This window comes from Balaenoptera borealis, assembly GCF_965194805.1.
Source record: "Balaenoptera borealis genome assembly, chromosome: 1".
NCBI lineage: Eukaryota > Metazoa > Chordata > Mammalia > Artiodactyla > Balaenopteridae > Balaenoptera > Balaenoptera borealis.
In genome coordinates, this window is record NC_138860.1 from 58,191,969 (window position 1) to 58,207,169 (window position 15,201).

The 15,201-nt window shown below is 49.9% G+C and overlaps 1 protein-coding gene across 1 annotated transcript in view; it reads right to left on the minus strand.

Annotated features, from left to right (window-relative positions):
- LOC309616831 (uncharacterized protein C1orf105) overlaps positions 1–15,201 on the minus strand; it is a gene marked incomplete at its 5' end in the record, with an annotated part of 46,571 nt that overhangs the window by 29,441 nt on the left and 1,929 nt on the right. The window contains 2 exons of the mRNA XM_082367998.1: positions 3,098–3,242; positions 12,398–12,488. Of these exons, the coding sequence (XP_082224124.1) occupies positions 3,098–3,242; positions 12,398–12,488 (236 nt within the window). The remainder of the gene's footprint in view (positions 1–3,097; positions 3,243–12,397; positions 12,489–15,201) is intronic.

Genomic DNA, 15,201 nt, shown 5'->3' on the forward strand with positions numbered 1-15,201 from the left:
TTAAAGATTGCCATTAGATCACATATAACTTTTTTGTTCAGTCATATGGAAGGGTGACTGTATGTTTACATTTCAACCATCTACCGCAAGGCAAGTCCACCAATCTTGGTGCCTTATCTGGGGTGACTCCATGTTTTGAGTTTTTTAATAAAGTGAAAACTTAGTCCTTCTTCCCGGTCTGGTAGTTAAATGCAGAAAAAACCCTGAAATCCAACTAAGCCAACTTTGACTGGATTTTATTTTTGATATACTTGATCTTGATAAGAAAGCAGCAAATGACAACAAACTGATAACAGTAATTTTAGTCACTATAAAGTAGCAGAGGCTGTCTTAGACTCAAGAAAATTTATGTGCAATCTCCCATACTTTATGAATTAGATATGTCATCCACATGGAGAATTTGTATTTAGTTCTGCCTAAGTTATCGAAGAAATCTCCTATCCTCTGCCTTGTACTATTCTTATGAAGGTAGAAAGGAAGATTATAGTTTCTACAGTAGTTTCCATAGCTGTTCAGGCAAAGAGGTTAAAAACAACTTTTTTTGTCTAACTATGTACTATAACCAGAAAATGAAACCACTCAAGAAGCTCATCCCTAAAGCATTCCCTAAGCATTTTACTTATTATATTTCTCAATCCACAACCGATATAACCAGATACAAAGCTGTGTCCTAATTTAAATCTTTGATTTACCTATGACTCATAGTATTTGCTATGGATAGTTGCTAAAGGATAGTTTCAGATCATCTGGGATTATCATAGTTCTTGGTTGCACCAATGGAAGAAAGTCCCATGTAGAACAATGCCCCAAACTGCATTCTAATTTAAAGAAATAACGTACTGCCTTAGCAAACTCAAGTTGTATTTAATATGAGTTATTAATACATCATTTTCTGGGCTTCCCTGGTGGCGCAGTGGTTGAGAACCTGCCTGCCAATGCAGGGGACACGGGTTTGAGCCCTGGTCTGGGAAGATCCCACATGCCGCGGAGCAACTAGGCCCGTGAGCCACAACTACTGAGCCTGCGCGTCTGGAGCCTGTGCTCCGCAACGAGAGGCCGCGACAGTGAGAGGCCCGCGCACCGCGATGAAGAGTGGCCCCCGCTTGCCACAACTAGAGAAAGCCCTCGCACAGAAACGAAGACCCAACACAGCCAAAAATAAATAAATAAGTTAATTAAAAAAAAAACAAAACATCATTTTCTGCTTTCTCCTTTCTCTTGTTAAATTTATTCCTAAGTATTTTAATTTTTTGATGCTTTTATAAATGGAATTGTTTTCTTAATTTCAGTTTTGGATTGTCCACTGCGAATATCTAGGAATAAAATTATTTTCTGTATATTGATCTTGTGTCTTGTGACTCTGCCGTACTCATTTATTAGCTCTAGTAGATTTTTTATGGAACCCTTAGGACTTTCTATATATAAAATCACATCATCTGCAAATACAGTTTTATGCTTTCCTTTCTAATCAGGATACCTTTAATTTCTTTTTCTTGCCTTAACTGTCCTGACTAGAAGGTACAGTACAATGGCGAACAGCAGTGGCAAGAGCACACATCCTGGTCTTGTCCCTGATCTTAGGGGAAAATATCCAGTCTTTCCTCACTAAGTCCGATGTTAGCTGTGGGTTTTTTGTAGACACCCTATATCAAGTTGAGGAAGTCCCTTCTATTTTTAGGAGTCTTTTTATGCTTTCCCAATATCTCCGCTCAACCCCCTGCAGAGAATGGAGGGGTCTCAGTGACAACAGCAGACAGACAGCCCCTCCCCTCCCCAGTCCCCGCCCCAGAAGGAAGGGGAGCTGCTACTGCACATAGAGAGACACGGGTATTTCACGCTCATTTTCTATCACTTCCCACCAGGGTGTGTGCGCCCCAGTTCCGACAATGGTAGGGAAGGGCCCTTGGGCACTTTTGTGTCTGAGGCCCTTCCTTTGGGCATCTGCAGGAATGGTAAAACCACGGTGTGTGCTTCCACTTGGGGCAGGTTTGGGCAAGAGCAAAGGTCAGAAAAGAGGTCTTGAGAAAGAGAACAGTTGTCAAGGTCCCAAGTGAGCCAGCTGGCCAGGGCCCGCTTAGGCCTGGGGTCAGGGCACATTCTAAATGTGGACCCAGTGATTCCAGGAATGAGACCAGGAGAAATCCCAATCCCAGCTTCTCAGATCCCAGTCAGTGCTAATACTGAACACCGTGATCCTAATTATGCAGGACATGAACAGAGATCGGGACATCCAGGTACAGCTTTGCTGGTAGCTTCAGTTACATTTCCAAATCCCACGTGACAACCCAGAGAAGTGCTTGCTGGCTGGAAGCAGTTTTGCCATGAACTCATCAAAGGAGCCTCTCTCGTGTCTCCCGTTTGTCTTCCACTCCTTATCCTTCCTCTTTCTGCACATCTCGCCCCACCTTCCTCCCCGAGTCAAAGGAGAATCACAGGCTATTAGAATTGGAGAGACCCTTCCCAAACCCTAACCTAACCGTTTAGCTAAATTAACCTTCCACCCAGCCTGGTGCTCGCTCTGAAGGTCCCTAACCCTACCCCCTAAACTGACCCAAGACCTAGCTCCAACACGTACAGCACCCCCCAAACCACGCCTCTTTCTTCAGCAGCTCTGATGGCAGAGCTACGTCCTTGTGGCGCCCACATCCCTTTGATAGCCTTTCTTTTCCTAAAACTCCCCCTACCCAACATCCCCCCCACCAGTTACAAATGACCCCTATAGCCAGGAAGAACCAGAGAATCTCTCCCCAGCTCCACCACCACTGCGGTCGTGGCTGAATTTATGACAAACCCCAAGATGAAGCTGCTTGTTTCATGGGTGTGATGCTGGAGTGTTGTGTTGGAGACGTGGTAATGGGGAGAAGAGCCTCCATAACCTCCGGCACCTCTGTAAGGTGCGGTTACCCGAGGAGCCCAAAGCAGCGTGGCTCATCTCGGCTCTTCCCCTCTGGCCCAAGCTGCCTTGGTTCATTTATCATTTGGTTTGTTGCAAATGGGGAGATTTAGCATATCGTGTCAGGAGACGGTGTCCCCAGGACCAGCAGCTGCTCATCTGCAGCCCTTCCTGCAAGGCCCCGTCATGGTCCCTCTGCTGGGCTTTGGTGGGGAAGCGGTAGGGCTGTGCCCTGGGGATGCTCACGCCCACGTCTGCCATCCTCCTCGACTACCATTTTCATTGCTCGACACGTGGAGCACAGCTGCTTGTTTCTGATCAGCGTGGGGTCTCTCTGGTTCCCCCCGGCCTGTGCGGAGAGGGAGAGACAGAGAGAGGTGAGGAAATGGTGGGGAATCTGGGGCAGCAAAGAACTGGGTAAGGGGTGGAGGGGTGAGAGAAGTAACCGTTATTTCTTCCATGAAACAGAGATGGACACTTCGGTCTCAGCCCCACGCCGGTGGATATGAAACCCAGGCTTGTCTGTGGCTGGTAAATTCAGAGAGGGTTTAGGCAGGAGGGGTTGAGCCACAGACTAAACGGTGACCTTGGGCCCCTGCGTACAGTGGAACAGGAATAAGACAGCTGGCAGCGGGGGTGGGGCTGGGGGCTGAAATCCAGCTAGGTCCCTCTTTCCAACCCGAGCACCCAGTCTGAGGGGCTGCGCTCTCTCGTGGGCGACACACTTCCTACATTTCATACAAAAGTTCCACCATCTGGACTAGTTGAAGACCTCTGACGGCCTGAGAAGAATGAATAGGAGACTTCTGCAAACCTCCTTTCTCTGGTCCCTCTGAAACCCTACCCTCTTTTCTCACACCTTCACTTTGGCCTGACATCAGCTCTCAAGCCTGCACTGCCCAGCACCACGTGGCCCTTCTGCACCTCCCTGGAGCCGCCGATCAAGCCCTAGGCAGAACCGGAGCTGGTGTGTGGGTCCTGAGCCCCCTCTCTCCCCTAGAGGAGGGAGGCAAAGAAACCACCAGCGCAGGGAGAGTGGGGCACCCCTTCTGCTCACTGGAACCCCTGCTTTCTTTCTGACTCCACTTGTGCCAAAGGGTGGAAGAGTGGGCTTCGGGGCGTTTCCACCTGAAACACAGGCTTCTCATTCGCATGACTGATGAAAGCTTGGTTAGGGAGCAAATGGCAGCTTGAGGTTAACATTCTGTCTGGGGACTCTCTTACCCTTCCCCATTCACACTGACACCAGAGTCGTGAGACAGGTTCTTAGGAAGCATAGAATTCAGGGGAGAGGAGGGCCACAGGGACAAGCAGACAGTCTCCAGGAACTGAAGGCTCCTCTTCCACGTGGTCGAGTTGGCAACCTATCACTGCAGGTGTGCACGCCTGTGCCCTGACCTGCTCCTGGGCTGCCCTGCGAGGTGTGCGGAACGGGAGGAGGAGGAATGTGTCTGTGTAGCGTGGGCAGTGAGTGCCTGGGCTGGGCTCCTAAGGTGACTTTTGCTGGATTGTCTCGTGAGAGACACGTGTTGCTTGCGTGCGGCATTATTGGGGATTGAGGACTGTAAACGATGTACCACGTTTGATTCCTTTGACAAATATTTAAAATACATTTCAAATTTACAGGCCATTTTCAAAGAAGCAACTCAGTATCCCCACGCCGTGGGCTGGCATGTGAAAGCATGAGTGGGAACGGCTAGATTTATCACTCGGCAACAAACCTTCATCGTGAGGCCACCACGTAGAGGGCGCTGTGATGGAGTCACAAAGATGAATAAGAAGGTTTCTGGCCCAAAGGAAGACCAGGGATGAATACAGACTTATGTATTTGTCCATTTGCTACGTACTGGGGACACCAAGATAAAGAAGACACGGCTTCTGACTGCAAGCTGCTCACCACCCAGCAGCCTGGGTACCAAGAAGTGTGCTGGTGTTGAAGGGCAGAAATATACTGAGGCCACAGGGGAGCGGAAGGGAGGCGCTGAGCTCATCTGGTGGGAGTGGGGCGTCAAGGAAAGGGTCTGAGGAGGGTTGAAAGAACAGGCGGTGCTCAGGTAGGTGTTGGAGGTGGTGAGCAAGGAGGGGGGCGGCATTCCAACCTAGGAACGCTGTGCAACAACATGGAAGAAAGACCTGGCCAACCCGCTCCAGGTAAGTGAGGACAGCCTGGAACGGCCAGTTGTCTGTGGGAGGAGGGAAGAGGGAGGCTGGAGAGGACCCCCCCATACCCTGCCCACCATCAAGCCCATCAAGCCCCCACTCCCACCCCCCAGGGCTGACTCCTTTACTCTTCTGGGCTGATTCAACCTCCTACCTTATCTTCCCTGTACCCTGGGGGTGGGATCTCCTGGGGCCCAGGCTTTTCCCTCTGTCCCTCACATCTTTCAGTTCTGAGACTAAGACACTGTTCTGAAACTGCGATTCAAGGCTGGATGCACAAGGTAACACTGAAGAAGCGAGGATGCTTCTGGGCCTTCAGCAAAGAGAGCGACTGCGTCCCACGTGAGGAATCAGGAAGGGCTTCTGGAAGCAGCATCTTTGTTTGGTTTGAAAGGATGAGGAAGGTCTGGATGCTGGAGGTGGGGTGGGAGGGTTCTCAGGCAGGTTTGGTTTTAGTCGAGTTAGAAGCAGATGCTTGTCTTTCCTGCAGTTGATTCTGCCACCTTTTCCAGACTTCTGGTTTCTGCATAAGAATACACCAGACCCCACAGGGACTGGAATCACGGGGTTCATGGCAAACCAAGCAACAAACACGCATGGTGCACGGCAGGAGCTTGCTAGGTGAATGACAGCTGAGCCTGTGACTCCAGAGTCCCCCACCACGATGACTGTCATCCTTTGGAATCCGAGGGAAAAAATGCCATATATATTGCCTTATCTGGCCTTGTTAACTCCTTACCCTTTAATGATATAGCTTAGATGTTTCTTTCTCAGAAAATCTTTCTCCTGACCCCCTTACCTGGGTGCCTGCCTCTCGGGGTCCATCACAGATTTGGTATAACTCTTGTAGCGATTTGTACTGTTATTCTTTTATTTTTTTAATGTGTTTGTTTCCTCCGCCAGGCTGAGAGTTCTTTTTTTTTTTAAATTAATTAATTAATTTATTTATTTATTTATTTATTTATTTTTGGCTGTGTTGGGTCTTCGTTTCTGTGCGAGGGCTTTCTCTAGTTGCGGCGAGCGGGGGCCACTCTTCATCGCGGTGCACGGGCCTCTCACCATCGCGGCCTCTCTTGTTGCGGAGCACAGGCTCCAGACACGCAGGCTCAGTAGTTGTGGCTCACGGGCCTAGTTGCTCCGCGGCATGTGGGATCTTCCCAGACCAGGGCTCGAACCCATGTCCCCTGCATTGGCAGGCAGATTCTCAACCACTGCGCCACCAGGGAAGCCCCAGGCTGAGAGTTCTTTAAGAACAAGAATGTATCTCACACATCTTTGGATGTATAAGAGGCTGACTTCCAATTTTCTCACCACCGAGAACTCTTTTTATTCTTTCTTTCCCCTTGACTCAAGTTTTGAAAGCTCGTGATCACCACGGGAACTACCCTGCGTACTCCTAAGTCCTTCTCCTGTTTATGTTGATCAAACATGTATAACGACAAGTACAAGTTTCCAAGGGAAGTACTGATGAACACCACTGACCTGAAATAGGACAGGAATCTAGAACCCGTCTCGGAATCGGCACACAGTAGGCATTCAACACGTGTTGGCCGAATGAATGAATCAGTGTGAGCGTTTTAAGCTATCGGGTATAAACAGAGACATGACCAGCATACATGTATGTCCATAAATCCCTACAAGACACACATGTGTGAAGATCACTATTATAACAGCACTGTCCTCAGGGAAACATTACAGGACATTTGTGTCCAACAAATTCATCTGTACCGAATTCTTAGGAAACGCAGAGGCTGGAGGCAAATTGCTCGGCTCCAGACCTGGCGATGAGAGACTTGGCTGTGGTCAGTCACAGAAACGCCCTGGGCCTCCCATCCCCCTGGTGCTGCTGGTTTCTGCGGCCAATAGGCCAGAGGCCAACTCTAATCCTGCCCACGCTGTCTATGGTGAGAAGAAAGAGTCTTTGATGTGTGGCTTCAGTCACCTCTGCCAGGAAAGTGGCAGTGACTCCACTTGAGACTCGCCGTCAGCCAAAGCCTCAACCCTGAGAAGAGCCAGTGCGTCCCTCCTCACTTGGAGAGGTGGGCAAGGGCCCTGGGGCTGTCTGTGCAATGTGTTTGTTAGGCAGCCGTGATGGGCGATCCTGCCTGGCCGGTCTACAAAGCAGCCGACGCAGTTTGGGATTCTGTGTTCTCCCTGGGCCTCAGCTTCCTTCCTCAGCCCTGAAATCAAGGCCTTTTCCTTCCGCAGCACGTCCTTCTCACTCCCGGTTTCCCTCGGGCCCGCTCAGCACACTAGCAGGAATGGAGAGTGAACTGGCCGGTGGTTCTGAGCACAGGCCCCCAGCTGTTATCATCTGTACAGTCAGAGCCACCAAGAAAGGAGGCTCGGAAACGTTCATGGGGCTCAAATGTTTCCTGAGCAGCTGTCCCCAGGAGAGCAGATGGCAGTGTGACAGGAGAACCAGGCCAAGGCATGTCGCAGAGCTCAGCTGGGCCCCAGAAGCCGAAGCCTGCTCTCCACACTTCACACCTGGAAACACCTTCGTACCTGAGCTGCATGTCTGCTCAGGTGCCTAAGCTCCGGCTCGTGGCCCAAGTCCTTGGCCTCCTGGAATCTTTGGGAAAGAAACAGAATTGTTTCTCCCTCTCCCTCCCTCTTCCTCTCCTCTGTCTCTGTCTCTCTCTCACACACACACCTGTCCACATAACAAAAACTGAAAAATGTAAGCACCAGATGGTAATTTTAAAAATAGCCATCACAAGCATGAGTCGAGGGGCACCAACAAATCTGCCTCTGATCTCGCCCAACGCCTCTGTTCCTTTCCTCCTTCCCTCTCCTGCCTTAACTGGGAGGCACCTCGTCAGTCACCTACTTCAACTCTTTCATTGAACACGGTGAGGAAACTGGCCCAGAAAGGTTAAGAGATTTGTCCAATAGCACGTACATTTAGTTTCCATCAGCCAGAAAATTCTTTGCATAAAGGGTCAAAGAAAGACTACCTTTTCTCAGGAAGAGAGTGGACTCTTAGGGTCCATATCAGGACATAATGATTCCTTCATCCCTTAGGATCCAAAAAGTAGTGGTCGGAGAACTGTTTTCAATATTCAAACAAAAAAACCCCTATCATAATTACACATTTTCCTGCTCTCTGACAACACCAACCATCTCAATTAAAGAACAAAGCTGAACATAGTTTTAAAGATACTCTTGCTGTTCACTAGGAAAAATTTCCAACATACGCGAAATGATCGACAGCCGTGTACTTACCATCCAGACTTGTTAAACTTGGTTTTTATTTCATTATTTATATCATTATTTACATTTAGATCATTATTTCAGGTCAGTGGTACGCATCAGTACTTCCCTTTAAACGTTGTACTTGTTGTTGTATGTTTTTGATCAACAGGAGGAGGGATGGGGAGTATGTGAGGATGTTTCCCTGGTGGTCGTGAATTTTCAAAAACTGAGAGTCAATGAGAGAAAATAATAATAGAGTTCTCAGTGGTGAGGAAACTGGAAGTCGCCTCCCATATGTGTTCCCAGCCACATCTCCACTGCAGTGTTGTCACCCGGGGCTTTTTGTCACAGGTCTGCCAAAAGCAACATAAACAATGCTCTCCTCTTTCCCCTGACTCGTTAAGGCTGGAACAACAAAGCCAGTCAAGGAGAGTAGCCGGGGCTGGGGGCAGGAATGGAGGGAGTGGGGGGCACTTTATTCTCCTCAAAGAATTGGTCACAGCCAACCCTGCAAGCAGGCAAAGAGGCTCCAGGGGCTCCAGCTGCAGTTCCCCGATCAGCCCCACGTCGGCTCTGCCTGTCCGTGAGCTCTAAGTCACCTCCCGACCTCAGGTATCCAATTATCATGGTTCGCTTTCTTCTTTCACGGCATCCGGAGGAGTCCTGAGTCAAGGCCTGGAAAAGGCAGGTGAAAGCCCTGCCTAGTAAAGAAGCTGCTCCACAGGTGTTTGAATGGGGAAGTGTTTAGGCCTCATTTCTCTGTCTTCATTTGCTGTTTTTCTTCTTTGGTAGCTCCGACTCTCCTCTTCTGTTTCCTTTTTGGTGTCTGTTGTCCCCTGACCTCTCTATGTGTCTCTGGCTTCTGCTGTCTTGCTCTTTGTCTCCCTCTCCCTGTCTTTCTGTCTCTGAGCCTCTGTTTCTTCTCTGTCTCTCTGGCTATTCACTAAGGCATCCTGCTCCAGTCACACAGAGACTTGCCCCTGCCCTGGGAGTGCTCCTGGGCAGGACAGAAAGGCCATTTGGAATGTGGATGTTCGAAGTTCTGCCTTTTGACCTGTGATGGTGAGGAGGAAGGGAGCCAGGTGGCAGGACCTTTGCACCTGTGCCCTGGGGCCAGGACCTCTAGTTGGCTGCGGGGCTACCACAGCTTCCAGACAGGTCCCTGATTTGGAGGAGTAGGAAGAGATAAGAGATGGTGCATTCCACTCCCACAAGGTACAACACAGTTTCTCTCTAGAAAGGAGCAGCGCACACATGCAGGCCTCGTGCTCGCAGCCGACTCTGGGGGCTGCATTCAGATCTAAGGAGGTCTGTGTGGCAGGCAAGGATCTGACGTGAGGCAGCTGCCAGGTGCCCCAACGGAACAGGGATCCCAGGTCCCTATGAAGGGTGGCAGAATATGCCTCCCCCAAATCTGCCACTTTGGCCTCAGCATCATTTTGAGCTAAGACACTTGGAAAAAACAGCAGGTGCAAGAAGGGTGCTCTGACCCTCCTCCTTTTCTTCCGAAAATCAGGAGAAAAAACCCCAAATGGGAGATGTCCTAATACCGGGAGGAAAGCATCATTCTTATCTTCAAGGACAAGAAGTTGAAGCCAAGAGAATTCTGTACAAACAGACCTTTTCGAAATAATTCTTATCCTCCTTTAGCCTCCCCACAGTTTAGTTACTTTTCCACAATTGCCCCTCTTTTTTTAACCTACTATAAAAACATTCAGGTCTTGCCACTTCGGGTCTTCATTTCCTTATAAAGGGTCCTGTGTCACATAAAACTTCTAGTAAATAAATTTACATGCTTTTCTCCTGTTACTCTGTCAATTTAATCTCAGGCCCAGCCCCAAACCCTAAGACGGCAAAGGTACAGTAAACTTTTGTCTCCCCTACACCTGTTAGCCCTTCCAATCAGCAAGAGCGACTCTCTCTCTCTTTCTCTGGTGGAGGGTCAGCCCCCGACAGGGTAATGGTGAGGGTTAGGGGTTCATGAGGTACCGGAGTCTCCTGTCCCAGCAGAAGCGATGGACTTGCGACCTCCTGGGTCCGCCTAGAGACCAGTCCCCGCGGGCTCAGCCTATTGGCCAGGCCGCGGAAGCTGTTGCTCTTGGCTTCCATCTAGTGGCCGCATGTGAGTATTGCAGCCGTGAAATTCTAAGCTCTGCTGAAGGGGGTGCCTCTCGCTCGACCCGCTTTCCTCCCCCGCCTCAGAACCTTAGTGCCTAGGATGGCACGGTGTACTGAGACCCAGAGCCGACTCGGACGAGGAGGCGCTCGGTAGCAGGGGAGAGCCTGTCTCAGTAAGAAGTTCAGAGACGAGTGACTAGAAGGCTTCTTGCTGGCTCTGCAGCAACAGAGGGGTCAGCCCTGTCTCCGCTCAGGCCCCTCCGTGCATTTCTTACCCACTTGCCCGTCCAGTCTAGGGTGTTAGGGGGATTCGTGCTTGACTCTCAAGCACAGCCCTGACTCCGCCACTTCTGTGCTTGTAAACCGGGAACGTTGGCACGTCCCCTCCGTGCCCGGGCGGGGTCCACCCCCCTCCTTAGGTCCCTCCCACTTCAGCCAGGGCTCCTGCCGGCCTGATGCCTTGACGTTCTGCCCGCACGCTCAGTCTCCCTGTCTCTGCTCCCCCGGCTGTTCCTCCGCTTGTGGAAAGAATATCTTCCAGATCCAGTGCAGATGCCGCTTCCTCTTGAATCATTCCCTCGCCCCGTCTCCGCTCGCCCCTCCCCCAGGCCACAGGTGACCTTTCCTCCCACCTCCTCTCGCCAGTACTTTGCCCCTCTCTCTCTTATTCCGCGGTTGCGTACCTGGCCGTCCTCACACTCATTTGTGTGGGTGGCATCTGACTTATTCTGTATCTGCGTTCAACCAAGCGACACGAGGGCTCTGTAAGCGTTTATCCCCTGACACGGGGGCTCGTCCCCACCGCGGCTCACACTTGGCCCTGGCTGCGAGTGGGCACTGCGCCAGGGGCTCTCGGAACGCCGCTTCGCGCGCTGCCTTCAGTGGCCCTGGCTGTGTGACTTGTGATCTTTCGGGTGGAGAAACTGCTCTCATCCCCGAGAGTCCTCTGTCTGCCTCCACTTGGGGCAGATGCTCGCTGCACAAGCACCCGTGATGTGGGTACCCCCCCCCCGCCCCCTGGAGCGCAGCATCCCGGAGTGTCATTCGGCAGCCAGTCGTGGCAGGTTTCCGTGAGGTGAAGGGGAGATCACGAGCTCTTAACGCGAAATTCCATGGGTTTAGGGGGTTGTAGGTGGGAGACAGAGGGGTTCATGGTGGGTGGGGTAGGGGGTTAGAGACTGCAGAAAAGGGTTCGTTCTGGACACAGGCTAGAAGCAGTCTCTGAAGGTCTCAGGGAAGATCCCTCAATATGAATTTTTGGGGGTTCCCTTTTTTTTTTTTTTAAAGGTTTTTATTTGTTGATTGATTGCTACGTTGGGTCTTCGTTTCTGTGCTAGGGCTTTCTCTAGTTGCGGCAAGCGGGGGCCACTCTTCATCGCGGTGCGCGGGCCTCTCACTATCGCGGCCTCTCTTTGTTGCAGAGCACAGGCTCCAGACGCGCAGGCTCAGTAGTTGTGGCTCACGGGCCTAGTTGCTCCGTGGCATGTGGGATCTTCCCAGACCAGGGCTCGAACCCGTGTCCCCTGCATTAGCAGGCAGATTCTCAACCACTGCGCCACCAGGGAAGCCCTGGGGGTTCCCTTTTTGATGATTCTAACCCGATTCTTAGTTCTAGTGGACGGAGCGCTAAGACACTCAAGACAGGGTGCAGGAGAGGGGTTCATTCACATCTTTCAACAAATCTCTGTTAAACACTGACGATGATCCAGACTCAGGGCTGTGTTAAGGAGATAGGAAATGGCTTTGTACCCAAATTTTCTGTCATTCTAGAACTAGCTATGGTTATTTTTTCTTTTTTAAAAATTTTTATTTTGGCTGCACTGGGTCTTCGTCGCGGGGCGTGGCCTCCAGAGTGCGAGCTCAGTAGGTTGCAGCGCGTGGGCTTAGTTGCCTGCAGCGGCATGTGGGATCTTAGTTCCCCGACCAGGGCTCGAACCCACGTCCCCTGCATTGGAAGGCGGATTCCCAACCACTGGACCACCAGGAAAGTTCCAGTTTTCTTTTCAATTAAAAAAAAAAATTGAGTACCTTAGATAAGACATCTGGAGCTTGGAACAAAATTGGCAATTTCATATCCTTCTTGGATGAAACCAGAAAAGTGGCAGACGAATGAGGATATCTGAGGAATCAAAACAAGAGCAAGTTAGAACCGTAGTCCCCGGTTTGAAGAACCAGGCTCTTGGCTGTTTCAGAGAGAACCCTAGGGACACCCAAGGAGTTGCTCCCCACTCCGATCCTGGAGGGCCCAGGTCATTTTGGAGCTGCCACAAGATTTTCCCTCTTTAGTCACTCTGGCTTCTCTGTCCCTTTGGTTTTGAACTAACCAATGCCAGTTCTAGATTGTCAGAGATAGTGTGCAGACAAGGCAAGAAAATAATTGTTCAGAAAAGCAGATGGATATTTAACTGATATTTAACAAAAGCAGTCCTCTCCTGCCTGCCCTGCTTTCTCAGTTTCTGTCCCTGCACCCTGATACAATCCATCCATTTCCTCCCATGAAACATCTCCTTCCAACTACACTTTTCCTCTGGAACATTCCTTCTTTCCAGGCAGAAGGTGAGGCAGAGATGCTGCAGAGATAACATCAGTTCTCTTCCCAGGGTGACAGGCCCTGCTGGCTGCTGCGGTTCATTTTATTACAGCGTAAGGAGCCAGGGTGTGCAGGGGGCCTGAGCATTGTAAACAGCCTGTGTGTACAGCCCTGTGCCTGCCCCGGCCTCCCTAGAAATGGAAACTCACTCGGAACGCTGGTAGTTCTGCCGACAACACCTCTCCTCTCTTATGAGGAAAGATTTCATTGTCCCTTGTTCATTTATAACAAAGGCATGCGCAGGGAGTTTGGTGTTCATGAGGCATTTATTGTTTTATTTCTCCCACCATTTTCCTGGGCCCTGGGAGAGCGGGGAGGCAGGTCTGACCCAGCTCCTTCACTGCCTTTGTCTTTGATATGTGAACAGCTGGCCTTGGACTTGACATCCAAATGCTGACCAGGAGAGGCCAGAGGCCACTTTAGAACTGCTTCAGCACACAATAATCTCAAACAAACAGGACCCGGTGTGACCTGAGGGCTTTCGAGACTGATGATGGTTGTGGCTTCACAGTCAGGCCAACCTGAGAGAGACCTCCTGGAAGGAAGTGGTCTGTAGGCAGTGATCTTCAGACCCAGGTCTCACCTCCTCCAAGCCTGGAGGTGTGTTTCCAGAGCTCACAATTAGGGGTGCTCTGAGCACATTTCGCTAAATGTTCCTTTCTCTTTTTCAGACTGCTCTGTGTTGGAATTGCTTGTCCAAAGCTAGGTAATACTTAAAGCACATTCAGAACTTTCTAACCAAGTTCTCAAAAAAGGGTTTTGCCAAAAATAAACAGCTTGGAACTCAGAGCTTTGGCCACATGGAGAGTTTCCAATCCTTAGGAATTGTTGATACCTGAAGCATCCTTGCAAAAGACTTTCCATTCCTATCTTGTCCTTCTGAAAGCTCAGGGCACCTCACAGGTGCTGTCCAGTCGTTTTAGAATTCTTGCGAGGTAGATAAGCACCATGTCCCTTAACAAGAGTTGAGATTGCTGCCCAAATCCTCCCAGTACAGACATGAGTAGAGCTTCAGCAGACCATGTGAGGTAATTTCTCCTTGCAACTAGCTCAAGCATGTCTGGCTGCAGGAAAAACTACTCTTTCCCTTCTCAGCTGGCCGTCCCCTCTGACACTCGGGGACCTGGCTATGAAAGTGAGCAAGTTCTAAGGGTGATCAGTTGTGTTCTGGGCCTGACTTTTTCAAGCCCCCCACCCTGAGTCCCCTCCTCACCTCCTACCAGAGGTTTGTACAATCAAGGAAAAAGGGAGCTGGGGGTGAGAGAGCCATGCATGGGGATGCTTTGCTCCTGGCTGCAGGGGCAAGTCTAAGGGGCTGGGGTGGGATGGGATAGTGGGATGTTACCCTATTTCGATGTCAGACAGGAGCCATTTCACACGAAAATCCAGATTTCTGCTATTGTTGGAAAACCCAGCAGATCTGGCCACTGGGGTCACATACCTGCAGGCAGTCCCAGTCCTTAAGGGAGGTGACCTCCCCTTCACTACAGTTCCCTTTGGCCAGCTCTATTCATTTATGCCGACCATCTGACTACCACTGTTATGTGAGTTTGTACCCTGCCCCCAATTAAAAGGTGCTAAATTGTCATTACTCATGGTGATCCTTGAACTGCTAACAACTCTTAATAAGAACTATGTTACCTGTGTTTTTATTTAGTAAATAAGCCTTTGGGTTTATTCAATCTCTGATTGCCTGCTTTATACTAAGACATTAGCTAGAGTTTAGATATATTCAAAGTTATGGAAAAAAAAAAACAACAACCCAGAATCGAACAACAAACACTTCATAGGTGCTCTGAAAATACACAAAACTGTTTAGCTGCTTACTGAGAATGTGGTGTTTTAAACTACAGCAGACAAGGCAAAGGTACATGTTATTGAAGTGGGGATGTGGAGGGGATATCCCTCATGGAGAGTCATTTATCCATGGGCAGGAGGGTACGTGACAGTTACCAACAGGAGGAAAGACTGTTTTCAGAGAGCATAATCTCTCTAGCTTTCACACTCACCCTTCCTTTCATCCCCCCTTGGGGTGTATCACTACACCTGGGGATCAAAAAGGGGGGAGGAATGAGGAAACCCAGTTATTTCAAGTGGCAGCTCCCCACACATGAATTTCCCCAATTTTGAAAAATAGAAACGTGTTCCATAGCAGTTGGTTTGAAAGGGCAGGACTGGTGAGATTGGAGGAGATGGTCTCAAAGTTTAAATATAGGAAGTTGCTACTCTGTAAAGACAGGAA